Source organism: Cynoglossus semilaevis, chromosome 11 (genome assembly GCF_000523025.1).
Source record: "Cynoglossus semilaevis isolate Cse_v1.0 chromosome 11, Cse_v1.0, whole genome shotgun sequence".
In the NCBI taxonomy this organism is placed as follows: domain Eukaryota; kingdom Metazoa; phylum Chordata; class Actinopteri; order Pleuronectiformes; family Cynoglossidae; genus Cynoglossus; species Cynoglossus semilaevis.
The window spans coordinates 10,304,666-10,329,090 of NC_024317.1; the positions used below are offsets into that span (position 1 = coordinate 10,304,666).

Here is a 24,425-nt window from a genome sequence, read left to right on the forward strand (position 1 = left end):
TGTTGAGTACTCTGGAGAAATGGAAACACTGAATACTGTATGTGTGAGTAATAGCTGTTCATCCAGGGGCTGTCCATGGAGTGATTCATATTAGAAAAGGCTGAAGTGGCACAATATTACTGCGCATAAGCATTTCAGTAGAACCTACTGTGTTCAACCAGAGAAGATCTAACACAAGCTTCAGCAGAACCACAGAGGGACATGCTTTTCCCCCGTAAATGGTGAAATTGTGGCAAAGTCTTCTCCCCCACCCCCATTCTGCACCACACATACACACACACAGTGGCAGATTTACAAGTCTGTGCGTCCCCAGTTTCCTGCAGTTGTGTTAAAGCAATAGGTGGGGTAATTAAACTGATGGCAAAGCTTTCATCCTGGTTCACGGTCAGTAAGCAGCACCCAGGTTGGTCAATAGTCCGCCGTAATGATTCACTACGTGTATTGAGTTCCCTTTGTGTAAAAGGGAAAATAATAATTATGTCTGATAAAAGAGGCTTGTTTAATCCAATAAAAAGATCACTTTTTGAACCATTTGATTTTTGAACAAGTATGACTACAAGCTTGCTGTTTTTTCAACATAATCTTTTGGATTTTTTCCCCCACTGACTCCAAGCTTGAGCCTCTAGAGAGCTCAGAAGGCCGAGAACAGCAAAGTCGTCTGCAGCCATCATCATTACAGCTACATGGATGTGGACACTAATGGCTGTCGCCATTTTGCTGCCTTGGCACATTTGGACGACTCATTTGAGATTTGAAGCTGTGAACATGTGAATTAATTCAAGAGAAGTGAATTCAATGCTTTTGTTGCTGGGTTTTAAACAAGGGGCTCAATATGTCATTGCCCATTTCTATATTGAGACTGGGCTGTGCTAAGGAAAACAATGGAGGCAGTGTTACAAACAGGGGGATGGGTTTGGAAAAATTGATGTGCAGTGGATGTGCTGCCCAAGGACTCTTACTCATGTTTAAGGTTGCTAAATAGCCAAATAAACATCTTCCAAAGGAGGAAAAAAAACAAGTCCACCACAAAAGGTGGAGGGGGTAGATTTCTGTGCAGCAGAATGAAGATTTATCACCTCTATTTCTCCCCAAAGTGTTAAATGCAATATTTGAAAATCAATACAGGGTTCTGACAGGGCACATTCATCAAGTTTGTTTATTTCTTCAGTCACCACAGAAGGCTTCATGTTGCCATCCTTTTCCAATTACATGCAAAGGCGGACGTAGTCATAACCCCTAGCTGCTGTTTTGTAGTGGCACTATAGATTTTCAGCCATGCAAATGAGCTCCAGCGAGGAGCCTGTAGTGAAGGTGTGTCGCCTTTAACCCACTCTCGCCTTTAAACGTACACTTTACAGATCAATAGGAGTTCACAGTAATTTAACTCTGTATGCCCCAGAGTACTCCACTAGAGTGGGACATTTATTTTTTATCATGTTGTTCAATTATATTGTTCTCTTGTTGTCCTTTCACTTTATCAACAACAACAAAAAAACCAATGTCAATGGATGGATCTATGTTCAACATTGACACCTTTTGAACACAAAAATAATTTATCAGTACATACACGTATTCTTCCAAAAATATCTACATACAGTACACACATCCATACACATACTTGTACATTTTCTATTTAAAAAAAATGAATTAATAAAAACATACACACTTAAAAACAAACCTACACACAAACATATCTGGCATTGGGAATAAGAAACACAATTTACATACTTTAGCAAGATTTACGAGTTTTACTTTCAGTAGTTATATGGCCATTAGAGGCACATTAAAGATGAGGTGAATGTAGTATACTGGCCCCATCAAAGGCTGATCAATAAGTATTGATCAGCTCCTTGGAGATTGATACCCACCAAAGACCAGTGGCTGGTCCCTCAGTTCTTTTTTTGGGTTGTGGTCAAAACAAGACGTTGGGGGCTGACATTAGGAAGTCTTTGTTTTTAGCCATAGTGGAAAGATACCTTTAATGTATGCCTTGATAGTACTGCTTCTATTATTAGTAAGAAATCAATAGAATAAAAAAAATACCTATACAGCAGCCCTCTCATGGTGAGTGCTGTTTGGATATCTTGTTTTTTTATTTTGACGCTAAGCAACAACCTTCATTTTCTTTTACTTTTTGCATTTCTGTCTGAAAGGAGCAGCAGTTAAATAATTTACCATTGGGTATTTTTTCCTTCTTTGTGAGAAGGAGTTTGATTAGTGTTAGCACTGAATTAGATAAATATGCAGTGTAAAGTAAAATGCAACACGGACACAGTTACTGGATAGACATTCATTCTCTTTCTAGTGTACTAGTGTTTGATCAATACACTGTTCAATAACCCCATTCTGGATGTGTGGCAATGAGGACATGGACAGCTTTGGGGTCAGAGAATCAAAGCTGCCCTCAGAGGGGCGTGTACTTGTTGCCAGGAAGAACCGTACCAACCATGGTTCATCATTAAGCGCTGCTGAAGTGAAGCGCTCCATGTATTTCACATTAACTTAAGCCTTCGCGGATGAAGGACTGAATGTAAGGCAGTGAAGAGGCTGCCTTGCCTCAGACTGGCTTCAGACCCTGCTGTGACCACATCATCAGAGTGAACTAAAGATCGATCAAAGCCTTTGTGAATGAAGCCCGCAGCAAAATTCTGTCAATTACCTGCTGCCTGAAAAGGAAAAAAATAGATTCTGTTTGACACATCCGTCTTTACACATGTTTACAATATGTCCAATCTGTCTATACCAGAAGAAATGAGACCAAAGAGGACAAATCACAGATTAATACATTAAAACAATATAGTATAGTATAGTACAGTATAGTATATTACATTGTACAGTATTAGGTGTTTATGTTCTTGTTTGAGTGATTTTTTTGGTGATCCTCTTTGGAAGGACTGTTAATAGGCAAAGACTGGAGGTATTGATTAGTTTATATCTTCCCCCTTTAGCTTAACTGAAGTCATTATGTGTACAAAGTATTCAATATAGAGTATTCTGTTTTTCTTGGAACATATATTTGAGTGGTTTTGCCAGAAAAAAATGCATTTTATAGTTATTAAATATTCAGACTAGATGGATAAATATGATTTTCTAATTTGTCTACCAAATCAACAAACAAAAAGCTAAACGTTCCCTTGCAAAAATCTGCTGTCAAATGTTCTCTCGGTGCTGTCCCAACCTCAATATGTCCAAAACAGAGCAACCCGTAAACCCTTTAATAGAGTCTTTCAGGGAGGCACAGGAAGAGGAACAAATGCCTCTATTCAGTAACGTCCAAAATGCTAATGCCTCCGGCTCTTAACACGTTTGTAAGGGTTCCCATGTCACGGCAGGCCATAGTCTACCCCTAATAGAGGCTGTGGCCGTGGACCACATGAAAAAGCCAGACAAATTACAGAACATAAGAAATATGACAACAAGATTGCTGGTTTCCTGGAGAACCGGATACTTGTCTATCAGATTCATTTGAGCTCATTTTTTTCTCACAGAATATCAAGGTTTGTTCTGTCACACATCCCTTTGGTCATTGGAATCTTTATTAAAATTAAGCCTCATTCCTCACTTTTGAAGAATGAAAAAAGTTTTAAGTGTTGTGAAAAGTGTTACCAGGACACTACATACAGTACTAGGGATCATGACCTTTGTGGATGAACTTTTTAATTTAAATACAATTTAACTAAAAATAAATAGCAACACAGCAGGGCTGCCCAATTAGTAGATCATGAGCTACTAGTAGATTGCAAAGATGGTGAAGATTGACGGTAGATCATGAGCAATTAAAATAAATTAAAAAATACAATATAAATGTGATTCTGTAGTGTGTAGCTGTGGCCATATACTGTAAGAATTGAATCATATTGTGCCATACAGCAACATGTATTTTGTCAGTAATTATATACAAACATATAATGTATATATTTAGCATGTTCATTTCATATGAGTAAATATATATTTCGTAAATATATATTATTTAATGATGTCACTGCAGGTGGATCAGTTTAGCCTGACCATTCAAATAGTAGCTTCCAAGACACATTCAGTGTACCAAACAAAGGCAATTGTCATACTCATAGTGAAACTACTGACTGCTGTAGACAGGTGTCCAAATATTTAGTTAGTCTGTCATGGACTAACTAACTCTCCCTGTGACAGGCAGGTCCATCCTGTAGTTACTAATGGTCGGTCCTTTTCATCAACCACCTTTGTTGTCATCTGCTAACAGTTCTTTTTACAAACTGATTGAACTCTGCACTTGATTGATCTCAGTGTGTTGACATGTGTATTAAAGGACATAATGAAGTTGATGGCGTTAGCTTTAGTTAAACAAACTCTTTCTTCATTATCGTTCTGTCTTCGGTCTTTGGATGACCTGTCCTGCAGGGTTCAACAAGGAAATGTAAACAGGCAACAGCTATAACCTGATTATTCAGCTATCAGGTCAGGAGCAGATAGATGGGCAGTTTGTGTGAACTAGGGTAAATGACATGTTAAGTCTTGCATAAAGGCTAAAATGCTTTTAGATTTTTCTACGGCATCTAATGGGGAAATGTGGATATTGCTGGAAAAGGCAGAACTATAATGATGAGTTAAATATAATTTGGACAAGTTTGGTGGGCCGGATGAAAAAGTCAAGTGGACCCCATCCGGCCCCTGGGCCATAGTTTTTAGATTATATTGTTCTATTTATCTACAAAAAATCTCACATCCCTTTACTTCAAAATAAAAGGAAAATAAACACATTATTTTTTAATAGAAACCAAACCAAAGTTTTTTTTTACTCTGCATCACAGGCTTAAATGGGCTGGAATACAAACATTTCTGCTCTCGCACCACAGTTGTGTGAACCTACTACAGTAACAACTTCTGTACTCCACTTCTGGTACACCTTACAGCAAACCTCCGCCCACACAGAAACGATGAAGCGATATTTTGTCTTCAGGCAGAGCTTCTGATCCTAGTCGGACAAAAGGAACCTTCTCCAAAAGAACCTTTCACTGCATTTTTCAATGACCCATGTGTCCTTTCAAGTTGTGGAAACATAACTAGCCGGGTGTGCCTCATGTTTCAGTTTGAAGCATTTGTTTCAATTGTTGGAGCATCCATTCAAACTGTCCCAGCCCTCCGTAACCTTGAGAGCTCTAGCTTCTCCGATTATTTCAGTGCGTACAGTAAATTGTCCCGTGGTTACGTTTCTTTTCTAATATAAATGCACTTTACCTTAGCTTTCTGTGGTGATTAATGTCAGCCCATGCCTGACTAGCTTATCATGATGACTCATAATGAAAAACCCAAACCTGTTTAAACTACAACCCTCCAGGTGCTCCTTTAATGCTCCTCCATACATTTTTGGTCTGTCCCATAAATTATGAAGCCGTCACTGAATTTATAGGGAAATGACAGGTTCCTGCACTTCCTTAACAGGCCACTCTGGGCCCCCTAAAATAATTTATGATTGACACAGGCTAAGTTTAATAAGCCACTCTCTGCCACTTTCAGTCCCTAGTATCCTGCCCTTTACTTGACAGACAGAAGATTTTGATAAACAACCCACCATGTTTTGCCCAAAGGTAAAATGTGATTGCAAATAAAAATGTGCCTTTAGGCTGTTATACCTGACATGCTGATGGGCTGCAAAGAGAGGATGTTTAAAATGCCCCTGCAGGAACCAAAAACTTCACATTTAACGAGAAGAAATTAGACTGGACTTTTTTTTTTGCTAAAGTTAAGTAACACTGAGAGAGAATTGTCAGCCCACACAGCCAGAGGTAGGTGGACTCCTTTGTGCTCTGTGAATAGCCGTGAAGATGAGGGTTGTAGCCGGCCTATTGATGAGCCTGTCTGTTAAAACCACACACACACACACACACACACACACACACACACACACACAGTCTCCAATCTCCTCCAATCTCCTCAAATGTCTGTCTCCTCATCCCTTGCTGTGCACCCATGTGAGACAGATCTGTGGACATTTTCAACGGAGGAATTAAATGTTTAGGCCAACAGGCTGCTCTGCATCACTGCTCCCAAAGGCATGACCAAGGGGTGTCCGTGTCTGTGGGGACGTACCCAGCAGGACAGGTCTTAAATCGCTGTTCGATCCTTGTGGCTCATTGAGAGTGTGTGTTGATGTAAAAACCCCCCTGCTCTCCTCTATCCTAAGTCAACATGCAAAAAGACTTGCTGCGCTGCGTCACAAGAACACACTGAAGAAGTGTTTCCTGGTGAACCTCTTTGGTAGCAGGTGGGGCTCGCTGGTCCTCCTGGAGGTGATCATCTCCTCATTAAGGTTCCTGACTGCAGGACTTTTTCATTAAATTAAACTCAGCCATTAAACTCTGGAGGAGACGGTTGGATTCAGGCTGTAGTGTAGGTTGTGGGAGCGACAGCATGAGCACATGAGGCTATGTGCACGTTTACAAACACACACACACACACACCCAGCACATCAGGCCAAAGCATGAATGGCAAACCACCCAATCATTTGAAACCCTGTGAGTCCTGGATATATGTTGAAGCAGAGCCAATATTGGTTGCCATGCAGGGACTTTATAGTGAGAAAGCCTGCAATTATCTTAATGAATTCATTATTCTAGCTCATATCTGTCTGTGTGTGATCTGTCAGCTGTGTAAACACGAGCAGATCATAGCACTGGAGCCTATTCTGGTTCTTAAGGTGACCTGGGGGAAAATGTCTCCTTAGTTCCCAGGGGAAACCCTGATTAGATTAACTTCTAAATGGACACTTCATCCAGACCTGTGAAAAAGAATCGATAAGAACCAGTTTGTGTTTGTGTAGATTTCCCTGGATGGTACTTTCATTAAAACGTCATCATTCACAGATGAAAACAGCTAAGTAAAGAATTTTATGTTACACTAGTTGCCTTCCTTTTCACATTTGCAGGTGCACCACAATTAGCACAGTTTACACAGAACGCAGTTAGCACAGTTCAAACACAGAGTACAGTAATTGCGGTAACCACAGCTAATGCACCTAAAGTACTTTCAAAGTTTGCCAGAGCAGGTATAAGTCGTACTTTACCAACAGTGTTGAATGTTTTATTTTATTGTTGATATTGGTAGATCTGATTACCAATATATATGATATCGGTAATCAGATTTATAAAAATGTTGAATAAATACACTAAGGTAGTATGTATGGTTTTGTTATCTCTTTTCCTATTTTATATTTTAAAAGGTTTCATGTGCTCTATCACATTTCACATTTCAGTTTTTTTTTATTGTAATTTGAATTGTGGACATATTCCCTAGATTTAACCCTAATTCCTTAAAATCCAACAACAGGAGAAAAGGTGTTTTGTGCTGAGTCGGCCGGCACCCATGGTGTTGTGCTGCCAGAGGTAGAGCAGACATTGTTGTGCACGTTGTGTTCAGTAGGTGTACTAATCATGAGTAGAGATCCCCTGATCACTGCCACCATCCCAGAGAGCACCATCTGTGGTGCTGTGCTGGCCGACAGTCTGGCTGAGAGGGAGATGAATAACAGTCTGCTGCACTCTCTGTCATGTCCTCACGTGGCTTTCACTCCGCTGTCTGTCCCACTGTATGAGTAAACTGTTTTTTTTTTCTTTACTCTTAAGACCTGGAACCTCTTAACACTTGCGTGCAGATGTTTTTAAGTGACCGACGGTCTGGTATTAAATGTACGTCTGGTTCAGAGAAACCACAGAATGTGTGCGCTGTTACCTCCTTGGATATTTTTTGTGATTCATCTGTGTTGGGACGTGTGTGTTTGATCAGTGTCTTTGTAGAGCATTGTGCCGAATAAATCAGCTGTCACACAAATCTGGAAATAATTGTGGGTTGAAGTGCCATGGAGAATGAAGAACTGCACACAAATGTGGTCAGTTTTATTGCTGGAATTTGCCTGTTTTTCATTCTTACTCACAGCTCTTAAACAGCACATGTCACAACAGCAATAACAGGAAAGCACAAGGTTTTATGGAATCCTTATTAATGACTTAACACATTTGCAATCGAACACAGACTCTGGGAAAGACTAATTTGAAATAAATTTATATTTTCTGGGATGCTGAGGGTTTTCCTTTCTGACAAAAGCCTTGTTGTAAGACGGCTACTTAACACAGCGCATGATTGCACTGTGTAACAAGTGGAAGTGGGAAAATTGCCTGGAGTAGGAGCAACAAGACAATCTACTGCCAAGTAGGTAGCATTTTGAAAGAAACAACAACGAGCTGCCCAGTGATTAGGTTTTTTTTTTTTTTTTTTTTTTTTTTTTTTTTACAATGTTTTTTGAGGGCAGAAGATTCCGATGTTTTGCAAGTAGGTAGCATTTTGAAAGAAACAACAACGAGCTGCCCAGTGATTAGGTTTTTTTTTTTTTTTTTCTTTTGATGTTTTTACAATGTTTTATGATGGCAGAAGATTCCGATGATTTGTTTAGCCTCAACCTTGTACAGGAGGTCCATGGTTTTGTAGATGTTTTTGTAGATGTGATCTCCCATATTTATCAAGACAGTTTCATCAATCCAGCGTACAGAGATAAAACTCGCTAACTAGTTTACACCGGAACTTGGCGCTGCCCTTGTCCTCCAGTCTGATATAAAGGGATTTCAGTAAAATAACATTCTGCCAGTTATTGCACTTTCCCTTGTAAATGCATAATTCAGTTTTGTCCCTGTAATAATTATTTCTTTCTTACTTGTACCAGTCAAAAAGGTTACCCCAACAATTTATGCACTTGTTACTATGGCAACCTGTGAGAAGGCTTGGCAGAAATGCACTTATGATCACATTCAGAATTATCTGTGAGAGTACAGTTGTAGGCTTGCTGACCGTTTTTGACTGACCAAGTAACAGACGATTTTTGCTGACGGGCTGTGTTCCCAGTGTTTAATTAGAACCCCTGTGTGTAGCCTGCATGTTTGCCATGTGCTGAGTAAACTGTGGAGCTGTCTTTGTACTTTCTCTGCAGTCCTTTTATCTTTGAGGTAAAATATTGCCTCGGCCTAACCCTGTATTATTATGAGAACTCCCTTTGATGCTCATTGTGTACCTTTAATCTGATAGCTTAGAGGAAGTTTTGGGGTATCATGTTAGCACATGCTGTAGAAACACAAACCTGCATTTTGGTTTTAACTGGGGCCAAGAGCTGTGGATGAAACCCTCTGCTTTCATGTCCACTCTGCAGGGAAGGCTTTAGTTCAAAATTGTCATTGTGATATTCTTTTTCTCAGTCAATCTGACTTCACTACATTTGCCAACGGGCAAGGGAAGCATTATTGTGATCCAGAGAATAATAAGGCTACAGACCTTTGTGGGTTCTTTTCTAAATCCTTAATAATAGCTTAGTTTTCCGATTTTTTTTGGTATGAATAACTTGCTATTATCATTTTTTTGACGAATCAGAATTCCTTCATTACAGCATATGCAAAAAGTAAGTGTTCCTCAATGTCGTTTTTTTTAAGTTATTATTAAACATTTCCCACAAGTGGCACTCGGTCAACAGCTTTAAAAAAACACTCTGGAATAAGGTACTAAATGGAAATAGATAGATACTGTGCATCCAACTCTTTGAAGGAGTTGCGTTAAATCTGTTTCTCGTCACCTAGTGGTTAAACTCAGCATGGACATTCAGGTAAAGGTTTGCTAAATGAAAGTAAATATTGTAATGTACTTTCTAAAGTTGTGTAAAACAGGTTTGTAGTAACAGAGCTTTTTGTGACTGAACAAGTACTAAAAATTCTATTCACCTTCTTTCACATCTTATTACTTTACATTGGTTTGTGTCACATACACACACTCCGTTTGACACCACCTGAATGGCTCCAAGAGCAACTTGGGAAAACAGTTTTAATGTTGGACGCCACAGCTGGCAAACAATCTCATCCAGACATCAAACTCATTACTTTTGGTTTACACAAGACCCACCTAACCTACCGCATCAACAGCAGAACCGCAAATAAACTACGGAGGTGATTCAACTGCAGAACGGCTCATTAGACACTTTTATTGGCTAAATGTTTAAACTGTAGATAAGGGTTGATGTGGAAGAAGTGAAATATCTGGTAAACAGTGTAACAAGTGTGACACAAGTCACATATAAATCAGTTGAATTTCTAAGGGTTTAAATACACAACCAGCTTGGTAGCATTTAACATCTGGTTTCCTTAAAAAAAAGAAGGTTTGCCTTATTTGATCTCTTGTCCTAAATCAGTGAATCAATTGGGTTGGAAAAGGCAATTGGCTAAAGAGACAGAGGGAAAAAGGGGGGACACCAGGACAATGTAAGGTTTGTCTGGCCTGAGTGCACGAACACTAAGCATTTCCGAACTGGCAGCCGGCCCGTTACATGCCCATCTTTACTCGCCTCCACTGCTGTCCAGCCTGAGAGCACTGCGTAGTTGTGCTGGTTCATAAGGCTCTCCTCTGTTTGTGTGGCTGTGACGGCAGCTCCATCTTGATGTAGCTCAAAGAGCGCTTATGGTCTCTGAGTGGCTGCTGCTGACACTGCAAAGGTGTGTGTGTGTTCCCAGTCACTGACTTTGTTGCTGACTGCTGTCATTATTCAAAAGATTAGTAACCCTTCTCTTCCTGTCCTCATCTCCGGACGATCTGAAATCACTATCTGATAGTCCCTGACAATTTGGTTCATCAAACCTCATTTGGTAAAATAAAAGCGCAAGGAAGTCATTTTATTTATCTTGCTATTTCCTGGCATGTGTCGTTCTGTGTTAATGAATATTTTGTTTTGCAAATTAACCGAGCACGTCTAAAGAAGTTAAGCTTAAAGAGTAAATAGCCCTTGACAGAAATTTGGCAACGATACAGTATATTGAATAATTTCCATTTCTTTAAAAAAAAACTTTCTAAAAGATTATATCAGTTTTTGGGCTGAATTTTCATCTACTTTTTTATCTGTCAAGTCACTGTCTTGTCAAATATTTAGGAATTGGTAATTGGCTGTAAAGTTTCAGAATGCTAAATAACAAATATATATATAATTTTCAACAATGTATCTAATGACTAAAGTTAAACAAAAAATAACTTTAGCTAGATGCGGTCTAATTTTGCTAATGTTATAGTTAAATATGTTATATATATATATATACGTATTCATAGATTTAAAAATAAAAATACAAAATCTACATCTGCCGATCCTTTGATGGTACCGTCACCAACACCGTTCACCCTCACTGTCAGCGTTTGTAAGGCCACAGTGATAATAACCTTGTTATTTGTGACTGCCAGCTACATCAATGCAGCCGTACTCCTGGTTGGATTTTTTCTACCACGGTTACGACCCACATCAGCATAATTCAAGCATGACCCTCCTCCCTCCTTTCATTTCCTCCCTCTCTCCCTGTTAAGAACGAAGTCTTAAACCAGGGTTCGAAACATTCATCATCCACACTGGGGGCCCTTGCTCCCTTCCCCCTCCTGCGTGTGGTAGATAGACAGCATTTTCTTTTTGCTGGGCCAGTGAAAGGCTGCAATCCACACTTTCAGCTCTCACCGGGGCTGAGCTTTTGCTTTTCATGTTCTCGGGTTCGACACTCTAGTCCATCACGCAATCACGCCAACATGTATTTGCACAAACAATTCCTTGGACTTGGATGAATAACATTGTTGTTCTGACAAAAACCACTTTTACTGTGATGTCAAAAACGGGAAGTGTAGTGAAAGCTGCTCGTTTCAAAAATACTGAGTTAATACCAGGAGACAGTGATTAGGTGTATTAGCAACTAAGAAGATTGTCTGTGGCTGACAGATAGAGATTACAGCAAACTTAAACACAGCGGTCAGTGAAAAGTCTTAGCGAATGTTAATTATGTTTAACCTGTTGTAGTGTAAATATAATATTGCATATTACTTTTACGATGCTAAACAGGAAGTGGAATGAAACTCGCATTCCACAACTTTCCTTTGTCAAACGGTAAATAGTCTGTAGTTTAGACTTTGTTGGACTTTTTGTCAGTAGCATAATGAACGTTGTTGCTGGGTTAAAGCTTTAGGAACATCCTAGAGAGCTTCGCATTCGTGCGACCCCTCCCTGCATCAGAGCAAACAACACAGAACATTCTGACAGTGTGTCAAAATTAAACCTAAAAAGACAACAAATAAATTCTCCAAATATCAGTACAGCACGAGGTGCGTTCAAGGTTATAAAACAACAACCAAAACAATAATAGTTTGATTCTTTTATTTTGAATTTCATTTTATGACCTGTTGACCTTGTGTTTTTCTAACTGAATGTGTTACATAATTCTGCAAAAGCCGCCTCAGATTCTATTAAACCACAAAATTGAACAGAACCGTAGTTGAATGATTTAAAGGTAATACGTGTGATCCAAATACAGATGTTTGTGTGAATCCTCCCCCAAAAAAAGGCTGCCTCAGAGCATCCACAGCTAAAGACTTGATAGGATTAGTGTTTAGGGTCCTGAAGTGGAGCAATTGGATTCCAGTCGTGCAGAGAACCTCTGGCTGTGCTCAAAGCAGCCAGACGACTGGCTTACACAACCTGCCGGCCCGTGATATATCACATTTCCAAGAGAAGTATACAGACGTAAATTATAGACTAGACATTCAAACCGACAAAACTATTTGTGTAGTTTTAAATGATTAAACCTTAGGATTTTTTTTACAGTATTTTTTTTAAACCACGTCAATGTTAATCCAAAAACGACCTCCTTTTTTCTAAATGATGCAATTAGAAAGCAGTGAGTAGGTTAAAGGTCAAAGAAAGGGTCATAGATACTGGTGTTAAACCTGATTAAGATTTAGGTTTAGGGACCTAATGAGTTGAAATCTAATTCATTTGGGGAAATGCTTGTGATGTCATTGTCTATTGATCTATGAACATAGCTGTGAAAAAAATGTTGGCATGTCCTATTGCCTAACTCCATTTTTGCAGATGTGTGGCAAGTGTGACCTTTGAGGTTGACCTTACATGGTCACAGCACCGGTACAGCTGTGTCTCAGTCAGGGGACAGTGTGGCTGCAGTTATGGTTCTACTCAATGGGGACCAATCTTTTGAAATGCTTCTAGGAGCATTTAAAAATAAAGTCATGCTAACCCTTCTTATAAATGGAAATCTGTTTGACAGGTGAAAAGTAGTTAGGCAACACATTTGTGTTATTTCTGTATTTCTGTATTTGTTGATGTTTGTTCTATTTTTTTTATTTAAAATGTATTGTTTGTGCCAATTATTTATTATACATGAACAACTAATAATTACAGAAATCAAGGTAGCCCTGGGAATTTTCGACACCGACTCTTGACACGTTTCCTTGTTTAGTTAAATTCGATATGTGTCTGCAAACTGTGATCAATTTGTGGTAAATAATTCTGCTGACCTCTGTCATACTGGCACACTGAATCTCAAGTGTCAGGTCTCAAACCCATTCTATCTGTCTGGTCCCAACATAACCTCAGCTCGACCCTATTAAGTGACTGAGAAACACAGAAACCCGGCCACATATTTGACAGCTGTGTCAAACAGCTCACCCACAGTAACAGTGTCCAGATGCTGAGCTTAATGGCCTGAAACTAGAGACTTAAATGTTGAAATACAGTGTGTGCAGATCCTTTCTTTTCATAAAATTGAATAAAGAGTTTTGGGCCACTGTGAAAATTGGACATCTAGAAAAATCAATAAATTTAGTATTTATTTAATAATTCTTATTGTTGCAGTTGCAGCTTCAGAAATTGTGCAGGTATGAATATCAAGGTCGCACCATAGATCATACAGTGCTGTCACACTGTTACAGTGTGTGTTTCTCTCCAACCTCAGTCAGTGAAGGGAGTGCAGGATATGCACAGGAACTTGCTGTCTCTGTGCTCACTGAGCTAATATCTCAGTCCCTGCAGTCCAGCTCTGGACTCATCTCTCTGGCAGCACCTCAGCACAGATCACACTGTAATGTGATTATTGTCCAGGGTGAGGGCCACTCCAGTGGGGCTTCAAAGGAAACAGATCAGAAGGAAAATGGAAAAAGCTGTGAGCTGTGATACATCCAGGTGAACGTCACTCTTTGAAATATTTTCCTTCCCTTCAAAAATATGTGTGTGCGGTCCAAAGGGAGGACATGAGTAAAGGCTGTGTAGATTTAGGTACCCAGAGTGTGTTGGATTAAAAATTGTGTCCAACGACTCATTTTGGTGTTTGTGTTTCTCGTGTTTCCAAATTTATGCAGATGTAAACATTGTACATCCTTATAAAAATGATCCTTAAATTATCCTTAAAAAAATAGTTAAAAATTGTATCTTGAATGACTATAATCTAGACAGAAATCATAATTAAGAAAATTAATTAATTAAGAGAGCATAACTGTTTTAATCAAAGACTTACAGTAATTCATCAACAAAATAAATACACTTTTAGGCTACAATTTCTGTTCTGTCAAAAACGGTCAAAACACCTCCGCAAATGGTGGTTCTGTTAGAGAATTTCTTTGTTGTGGGTTAAATGTTTTGTTCTTTGTGACAACCTTTCAAGAAAATGTTTGAATCAAGCTCGATCAGAAAAAAAAAAGAGTTTGTGGAAGAATGTCCAATCCAGTTTTGGTATCCTTCAGAGCGAACCAAGCTCGATCAGAAAAAAGAATTTGTGAAGAATTGTGGAAGAATTTCCAATCCAGTTTTGGTATCCTTCAGAGCCACTTCAGATTGTGCCTGTGCGTTATCGTGATGGAAGGACTTCCTGGTTCAACTTGCTTTAGCTGTTTTTAGCCAGTACAGTCTGTAGCGTTTACTAAAACACCTTTATTTTAACTCTCAGTTTCTGCTCTCTGTCCCTTAAAGAAAATCAATCAGGATCCTAAGAAAACCATTGCCTTAACCTATTGAACTGACCTCTCTGCTTTGATCTTCAATGGCTTAGGAGGTTCTCTCCAACTATTGTTTTGATTGGATTTTACATTGTGGGACATTTTGGTAAATCAATGATTTATCTCCAATGGCACTGTTGGAAAAAATGATTACATCGTGTCATTAATTCTGGTTAAAATCTGTCAGAAAAAAAAAAACAACCTTTTGCATGAATTCTGCTTTATATGCAGGTGAATCAACTGTAATTTGTAAATCTCCCTCTATCAGATTCCTACATTTTTTCACTGATTGTACTCTAAGGCCTTCCTCCCTTCAAATTGACCTAGAACTCTTTACTGCCTTTCTTAAATTTCATAATCCAAGCATAAACAACAGGTGTAAATGATGAAGACTCACCATAAATCAGTTCCCATTTAAGTTTTGTTGAAATGTTTACATACAGCAGGTCCTCTGGAATTCTGTTCCTACGGTGCGACTAAATGGGAGACAGTATGTCACTCGCCTACGATAACACAGTGGTAACAACGTATTCGTCCACTCTGCTCGCCAAATTGCAAAATTGGTTTTGGTAGCAAACATCGTATGTCAGAATGATGGAACAAGACTTAAATTATGGGACATATTTGAGACAGCTGTCTTAATGCTTTTGACTCGTCCTTATGGTCATCTGTTCAAAAAGGTTAAAGACTTAGATCTGTTACATTTAAACCTACAGAGCAGGCTAAGTCAGTGGTCATACACAGATGCTCTTCCTGACTTTAACTGTATGACATCACCGAGGAAGAATTGGAGAAAACCTAATCAATTTATCAGGTTTTTTTTTCTCCCCTCTATCTTCTCAAAAACTACTATACACACATGCTCCAGGGTGTTTGGAATGACATTACAGTGTGTAGTCACATAGAACTGCAGGTCACTGTGTGGTATAATCACAGGATGGGGTCACGAAGGTCACCCTTCATTAGTTCATACAGAACACAGCGGTCAGGCACTGAACAGTTGATCAGTGCAGCTGCTCCATATCAGCAAGTGAGCCACATCCTCTCCTCTCCTCACCCTTCTTCGTCCTCCTACAGTTTCAGTCCTTCCCAGGCCCATCTCCAGCCACAGCACTGGTCATTGGAAAAATAAAACCCTCTGAAATTAATCATGCAATAATGGAGCTGTCATGATCCCAGTGTGCAGTCAAATTGAGCCAATTCTCAATTAGACGTGCACATTAGACGTTATTGCTTCCATTTCCTAATCTAATTAAGTTTCCTGTTTCTTTTTCCTCTGTTACCATTATTATTTAAATAATAGATGAAGTGCACGCCAAGCCTGTGGCACTGCACTGAAAATGCCTCTTTAGAGTCCCTCGCTCTCGTTGCCTTTTCCCTCCTAGATCCATGCGGTGTTTCAGATGTGCAATGTAAATGAGGGATTGATTGGACAAAAAGAACAAAATGACGTGCTAGGAAACCGCTTGTGCTGCACACACTTCAAAAGTCAATTGGTGCTTAACGTTAATCAGCTTAGCTTTTGTTTTAACTGTTCTTGAAAGATCAAATGGCAACCGGTGTGGAAGCACTATCAGGGCTGCGAGAGACGCCCGTGTAGCTGCCTTAACCCTGCTGCAGGTCTTTAGCGAAAAGAATATTTAATCCTGCCTGACAAGACGTAGATCTGCTTAATCCTTTTACAGGCTTGTGCATTAGACTACAGTAGGCCAATGGTCTCCCTGTGCATGTTGTCTTTGTGTGAGGAAGGAGCAGATGGTTACAAATCAGAAGCTTACTGTAACAAACACGGACACACCCCTCCTTCTGAATGGAAGTTGTTATGGCAAAAAAAAATCCAGGCTTGTTTTTTTTCTTTTTAACAAGCGGACTGTTAGAACCACTGTGTGTCTGATATATTTCTTTTGAGATGTTGGGAATTCATAAATGTAATATGATTATTTACTTGTTCATAGGCAGCTGTTTAGGAACCACTTTTGTACCAAGGACTGGTCGTCTGGTATTAGCTGTTACTGGGAACCGGTATTACCGCACAATCGTTGAAAGATCATTACATTTTCTAAATAAAAACATCGTTCAGACTTTAGTTAGTTTTTCTAAGTAAAAACATCGTTCAGACTTTAGTTAGTTAGTATCAGAGTCTGAATGAGCTGTTGTTTTGAAACTTTGCCAGATTATCTTTTAATGAAAAAAGGAAAGGGATATGACTGGATTCTTTTTTCCTAGTGCGACCTGGCACCGACTGACCTACAGATCGGAGGTGAGAGACACCTGGTTTAGGGGATAATAACAAACTTTGAAGTGATGTTCCTCTGGGGCTTGAACTGAGGACCTTCTGCATGTAAGGCAGATGTGTAAGCATGAAAACCACTGAACTATGGAATTTTCGAAAATGAACATCTGGTCATCAGTTCTATGGTTGAGTGTGAAAAATATTCACCATCACTGCTGCAAAACTCTCGGTCAACGGTAGTGTTTTTTTTTGGGGGGGGTTGTAGGAAGGGGTCATAACAGCATAATTACGGTGGAGCGTCTCATGAAAAAGAACATCATCATGTGACTGATTTACCAACATTTACTCAATGACACTGTAGCAGTCCAGCCACTGCTCCCGGACGTCAGATAGAACGAAAGTATGATCACCCACTACCCCTTAATTACCAAGTCTAAGTGGGTGTGAATTTGACACACCCATACTGATGGCTAAGAGGTCAGGGAGAGTATTGACAGATCATCATCACCATGTAATGTCTTCGCTGACAACTGACAACACACAACAGGTAATTTCTCATTAAGAAGTGATGCCAAGGCAGATGGCTGAGCTGCAGGAGTTCAGACAGACACTGTGCCAGTTGATGAGCGGGACTGAATTTTTTTTATTTTTGTCTTCCATTAGATGATGAAATAGCTGGTGTAGACAGGTAAATTAGAGGTGTTGTTGGGGGTGTTAGGATGTGGCTGTTATCAGGTACTAAGTGATAAACTTTACAATAACAGAGTAGCAGTTTTTATTCAAAGAGAGGAAACAAACACAGTGGCTTTGGCTTTGCCAGTTAAGTACGAGTTTGAAATCATCATCATTTGCAACTGTTTTTTTAATTTATTATAAGAGGACCTTTAGACTGACCTAAAGTCAGCTTATCAAGAGTGTATTTAATGATAAAATGTTTAAAATGTCCAAATAATTTGACTAGGTTCAAAGACAATCTTTAAACAATTATGAGACCTTTTTTTAAAAGAAAATAGAAGAAATCAAGACAAAAAGCTAAGAAATAATGTTGCCCAGGAACAGAGTGCAGCTAAATTTGTACAAAAAGGAGTAAAATCTGAAGAACTCCAATGATGAAGTCGAGGACGTCTTAAACTGAGTGCCCCCGTAACACCATATATAATGTATTTTTTGTACCATTAGGTTTTTTGCAATTTGGTCCATGATAAACTAAAAGCTTTTAGATTAAAATGCCATATGGATTGGTTATTATTGGACTGTAGGTTTAGTTTATCAAATAATTCCACATTGGGAAATTTGGTTGTTGAATGGAACAAAAGTTAGCCAGGGCGTGGCCTGTGTCTGTTACAGGGAGATAGCAGATTTTAGGATGCAGATTTTGCTTGGCCCCGATCACTTCATCTCCCTCTCTGTGCCCCCTCCACGGCCGAGCTTCTGTCCCCTCTGATTCTTGGCTGAGTAAGGTGAGGGTTCACACTGGCCTTCCCACAGTGAGCAGCTTTTAACCTCCTACCAGCTCCATCAATCTAGGGCTGTTGCGATCACTGTTGAAAGGGCCAGGGATTAGGAACAGCCTTCAGTCTGTAAATCACGGGACCTGGAGGGGGGCCCCTCTTGTGTTCATCATATAGTCCCAATAGGAACCATGGTATATGCCCTGTGACTTCAGTGCAGACATTGTTACTCTCAGCAGTTAAGCTCTCAGCAGACCTTCCTCCTCCAGATGGCCAAGTTGTTCCCCAATAAATGTTTAACGAGGGGAGAACAAATTAAATCAAAAGGCAGATCATCAAGCACAGTTTGAATAAAGTGTAATTCATCTAAGGTGTTAGCTTGGTAAAGTGATTTGGCCAGCACTGCAGGACAATGAGAACACATCCTCCTGTGGGAATTGGAACAATCCCCTGAACCCTTTCTTTAAGTCAGGCCAATCATATTATTAAAGCTCAAGTCAATTAGCATAAATAGCCAGTCTTTTCATTTTAATGTATGTTATTCTGAAACATCTGAAAAGTCCTTGAGGGGTTTTGTAAATGCCTAATACCTCTGAGACAACATCTTTCATTCTGATTAAGTGGCGTGGTATTTTCTTATGTCCACTGCACGCCGTCCCCAGTCTTGGTGGTAATGCTATCTGGTAGGTGTGGCGGGGGTCAGGAGTTGGTTCAGAAAGGTCAGTATTGAGTCACACAGCCGGTTTAATTCCATTACCATGAAACGTGCCTGCAAGTTCATCTCTCACCCAATGAATGAAATGGAGTCTTTTGTTCTCTGGTCAATTTTTCATTTAGATCACATGACCTTCATTGACCTCCTTTGACTATTCATTGCCTCCCACAGACTGTGTGTATTTAGTCACTCTGTAAGATCTGTGCAGTGGACTCTGAGGGACATGGATTTAATACAGTTTGATAGTGCAGCATATTTTGAAGAACCATAATGAAACCCTTAGTCTTGCTTAAGATCTACGGAGGATATATGGAGTTGTGTGTGTTGGTAGATGTTGATCCCCAAATCAGATTAATTCCACATGCATCATGTGTATGAAGTATGTAGGATTAATCTGGAATTGTTTTTTTTAATACTGTTTATGTTTATTCGGGTGTGTTTTTTTGTTTTTTTTTTTTGGTATATTAAGGCTAAAATATTTATATATTTTAAAGGATTAGGCTTCAATTTGGAATAATTTCTTTTGGTTGCATTTTTTTTACACAACAACACACACGCACACGCACCTTCCTCGTATTGACTGAATTCATTTTTACAGTGAATACACAGGCTGGTTGTCTTGTCATGGTGGCTCTATTTGTAAAACCCAAGTTTCTTTTCACTAAACCCCAGAAGGTGTTCATACATGAATATGTTTTTCCTTTTATGTACCCAAAGCATTAATGCTTTTTTGTTTTTAATTATTTTTTTTCCTTTTTTTCTTAAATAAAGACTCTGTGTTAAGCTGTTAAGCCAATTACTACGACACAGCCTAGCAAACTGGGTTAGAGCCAAGAAAAAAAAGACTAATGAGCTGACAACCCAGAGGACCTATATTGCACGCACACACACACAACTACTCACACTAGAATTCCCATACATTGGCCCTTTTTCCATGCTCCTCCCTGCTCCGGCTGTGCACTCTGAACCAATCATGTGCTCATTATAGTCCAGACTTTGGTCTGTTAGCTGGAGAATGGTCCTGTAGTCTGCAGCCTGTCAGTCAGTACTGTAGAACACGGACAGTTTAGTCTGACGGCAGGCTTCAAACACCGTTCATACCCCTGGCAGCTGTGTTTGCTGCAATAGCAGATAAAGGTGTAGCTGCAGTGTAAATCATTGTTATCGGACTCATGCAGACGAGTCAGAACAGCACAGTGGTTAAACAATGGAGCTCAGTTTAGCTCAACTTCGATGGTAATTTCGATTATATTCTCGACTTTGTTTAGAGGGAGATGTTTTTTTGTTTGTTTTTTTATTTTGAACATCTGCCCTGCATTAATAAGTACTCCAACACTCCTTTGTGTTTCATTCTTTAATTCCTACAGAACACCTCTGCTACACACTACACACCACAGACGTCAAGCAACAAAACATTTGACTCCCAGAGGACAGTATTTAATGACAGTATTTTTTTGTGTCACGGCACAAGGTGCACTGCAGTACACAACAAAGATCCCGTTGATGCAAATAGAAATCTACAGTGTGCCGGGTTCAGCCTGGCTGAGCTGAGTGCAGTCAGGCTCCCAGTCACGGGGGATTTGTTTGCGGTAGCGGTTTGCCTTTCTTTCCTGCGAGCCAGTGTGTGGGTGGATTCATGAGGGCCTTCTGTGTATCTGCTGTTCTCCAGGTACCACAATTTGGGTGCAGCAGAGAAATGCACTGAGGAGACAGAAGAAAGAAGCAAGAAGCTCTTTGTCCCAGACGTGGAGATTTACTGTGGAACCATGAGGTCGCTGCGTCGTGGAGCGGTCGCACTGCTGCGCTTCATCACCTGTGTTTGTGCCTTACATAGGACCAGTGCTCTGAATATCCCTCTGGAGGGTAAGTGCTGACCTGCTCACTCATATACACTCACAGAGGAGTCTTAGCTAAAAGGGGGAGTCCACGCAATTAACAAAAGCAGGATTATCACTTGTTATTTTTATTTTGTTTAAATCTAACTATTCATATATATATATATATACATATTAAGATGAATCCATATGTTGAGATTATTTAAATAGAAAAGATCAGATCAATAAATAATTTCAATGAGAGGAAATTTGATTTTTTTGTTTTGTTTATACTTACAGCAGTGGTTTAATAAACATAAACTTTTAATGGTTCAGGGTCAGGGGTCACAGGTCAAGCTTACGGGTCAGTTTTGTGTAAGCGCCTTCCTCACTAGTGAATATAAAATAACAATAGTTCAAGACTGTAGCAGGTTTGTTTCATACCTTTTTTTTTACAAACCTGTTGTCTATTATTTTTATGCAGTAAATAAAATATTCATGACATTTTCTTGTGTCTTCTGACTTTAATTGCACCGTATTTATAATGTAATGCCCCATAAAAAGAAAAACAACTGAATAATTTTGAGAAAGTGTTTTCTTCCAAATAGACTAATATTTTTCTCTGATTAGAATTGATTGTCCAGAATTGTTTGTTTTATTTGTATTTTGTATTTGTACATGTACACATTTTTTTATGACAAGACCGTTTTGTTTGTTTTTGTTTCTTTCTTCTGCTGCTGCTGTGGATTGTATAGTTTTAAGTTATGTCAACAGTAAGTTGTGCCGTACAGTATAACTGTCACTACTGACGTCATCATCATCATCATCGTCATCATCTGGTCTGTTCATTTCCTGTGTTAGCCGCAGACACAGCAGCTGTATCTTAATGTCATCACTCATATGTCATGATTCATAACGACAGTGATGTAGCTTCTAGCAGTCAATAACGTTCATGTGTTCATACTACAGTCACACATGCAGCAGCATGTGCTCCGTCTTTACTGTCGCTCTGATATTGTCAAAACAATGTCTAAGACCAAACTATAGACCAGACATAAGATCTGGAAGCTTCCACTTGGTTGTGGAAGCTTCCTTTTATAAATTTACAAGTTTAAAAAACTTATAAATGGTAAAATTCTTCTTAAAATAACAGCATAAAAGTATTAAATACAGTAAAAGAAAAAAAAAAGAGACATTTAATTTCAAACAGTTCACCTTAAGGCATGAGTTAAAATTAATTTAAATAAAGTGAAAAAAATTGCCTTCTCTTTTGTGAAAGAGAAATAAAATCTTTGATTGTGTTAAAGTTAATCATAATCAGAGGTAAGTATTCAGATTTTTTTTTTAATTATTTCATTAAATATTCTGAAGCAATGACCTTTTAACCTCTAATAATGAGGACAGGGGGTCAGAAGAAACCATTACTCTGTTGTATACATTGCATGCAGTAGAGGTCGGTCATCACTGCTACACTCACTCTCATCCACCATGTTGTCGTTCAGATTCCCAAAGCTTGTGCTGTATTTTTTCAGACTCAAATGTTTGTTCTTTTGTTTGTTGCCCAGTTGAGCAGCTGCCCACCATCACTGATCAGTCGCCCAGCTCTCTCATCGCCTTCCCTTTTGATGAGAGCTTCCCTGTGACGTGTGAGGCCAAAGGGAATCCCGAGCCAGAGTGAGTAATACATCTGCGTGGTTTCACAGTACAAGGATGACGAGGCTGTCTGGAGCCAAACAGACGACAGGGATAAACAACCCAAATGACAGTCGGCCATTGATCCCATGACTAGATTCACTGTATCTTGTTGCCCTGACTTTGTGCACTAAGTTTGGAAAAATGCTGCAAAACACTGTAGTCTGAGAGTCAGAACTTGACATTTCACCGCTGCCTTTTCTTTATTTAGATTCAGATGGTCGAAGAATGGACAGGAATTCGACCCTTCACTTGACCCCAGGTTAATAAAGGAGGAGAATTCTGGGACCTTTGTGATACCCAATAATGGGAACCTCACCGAGTACCAGGGAACCTATCGGTGTTACGCCTCAAACAAACTGGGTACCGCCATATCCAGGGAGATTGAGTTTATTGTGCCCAGTAAGTAACATACATCTGTGTGTGTGCGCTGCTATGTCAGACTGTGTAATGACTGTGCCTGACTATTCAGAGCTCTGTATTGTATTGGATGTGGCAGAAAGTCATTGAGTCCTGTAAGTGCCTCACCGATCAAAGCATCCCAGCTTTAACTCCGCTCTGGAGAAAGTCAGTGTGATCCAGATTTCCATTTCCATTTCTGTCTATGTTTGCCCTTCTTCAATTTGTTACAGAAATTCCTTGACTAAGTTTGGCTTCAGACTTCTGCTGCTCAGCACTGATGATTGGTTACACACACAGTTGTCCTAAAGATGTCTGTTTCGTTTCTCTTTCTGAAAAAAAAAAAATCCTACACAATTTAGTCTACAGAATGATACAAAACATAGACACAAGGCGTCACATATGGCTCAGAAATGTTGTTGTTGCCATCTGTTGGCCAGGAAGAGAACTGCATAGATTGGATCCATTCTTGTCCAACGCTTTTGCCTTTTATTGTAGATGTTCCGAAGTTTCCAAAAGAAAAACATGACCCTGTGGTGGTGGAGGAAGGTCAGCCTTTCACACTGCAGTGTAACCCGCCAAAAGGAATACCACCCCTGCAGATCTACTGGATGACCATCAGTAAGTTAGAAAACAGTTTGTTTTGTATATTGACGTGTGTTAAACAGTTTTTTATCTGAACATAATGGACATGATGATTAACATTTAAAAAAAATATTTGAAATTAAAAAAAATCTTTGTACATTTTACATCTACAACAAGATAAACACCAGGTTTTAAAAAGAGAGCATGTTAAATATTTTTTCAAAATTTTACTGTAGTTTATATACATTTTTACACTTTTATTTATTAATTTTTTGCCTTAAAAATAATTATATTTTTGTTAAAAATTGTTAGTAGTAATTATAGTTTACCAAATAACATTAAATTTAATTACATGTAAGTTGTTTCATATATTTCAATATTTGTATGTGAAATTAAATAGTACTTTAGAATGCCACTAATGCAGCTCCTTGTAAAATTATAATCCGTGGCTCGGTTTCAAAATGGTCTTTTGTCTGTGCCTAGGTCTCCAGCACATAGAACAGGACGAGCGCGTGTCCACAGGATTGAACGGAGACCTGTACTTTTCTCACGCCATTGAAAAGGACAGCAGGAGAGACTACTGCTGCTTCGCTGCCTTCCCAAAAATAAGAACTATCGTTCAGAAGACAGCCATGTCTGTCATTGTCAACACCAGTAAGCGTCTCTTGTCTTAAAAACACTGCTTATATCAAAAACATTTTTCTCCAGACATTCTTTTGGGG

At 39.2% G+C, this 24,425-nt stretch overlaps 1 protein-coding gene across 3 annotated transcripts in view; it reads left to right on the forward strand.

Annotated features, from left to right (window-relative positions):
- chl1b (cell adhesion molecule L1-like b) overlaps window positions 1-24,425 on the forward strand; it is a 62,981-nt gene that overhangs the window by 12,585 nt on the left and 25,971 nt on the right. For all 3 annotated transcript variants that reach the window (XM_017036917.2, XM_017036920.2, XM_008320456.3), the window contains exons 2-7: window positions 20,883-21,076; window positions 21,783-21,800; window positions 22,593-22,701; window positions 22,931-23,121; window positions 23,617-23,739; window positions 24,187-24,357. In XM_017036917.2, coding sequence (XP_016892406.1) covers window positions 20,980-21,076; window positions 21,783-21,800; window positions 22,593-22,701; window positions 22,931-23,121; window positions 23,617-23,739; window positions 24,187-24,357 — 709 coding nt within the window. In that variant the 5' untranslated portion in view covers window positions 20,883-20,979. The remainder of the gene's footprint in view (window positions 1-20,882; window positions 21,077-21,782; window positions 21,801-22,592; window positions 22,702-22,930; window positions 23,122-23,616; window positions 23,740-24,186; window positions 24,358-24,425) is intronic.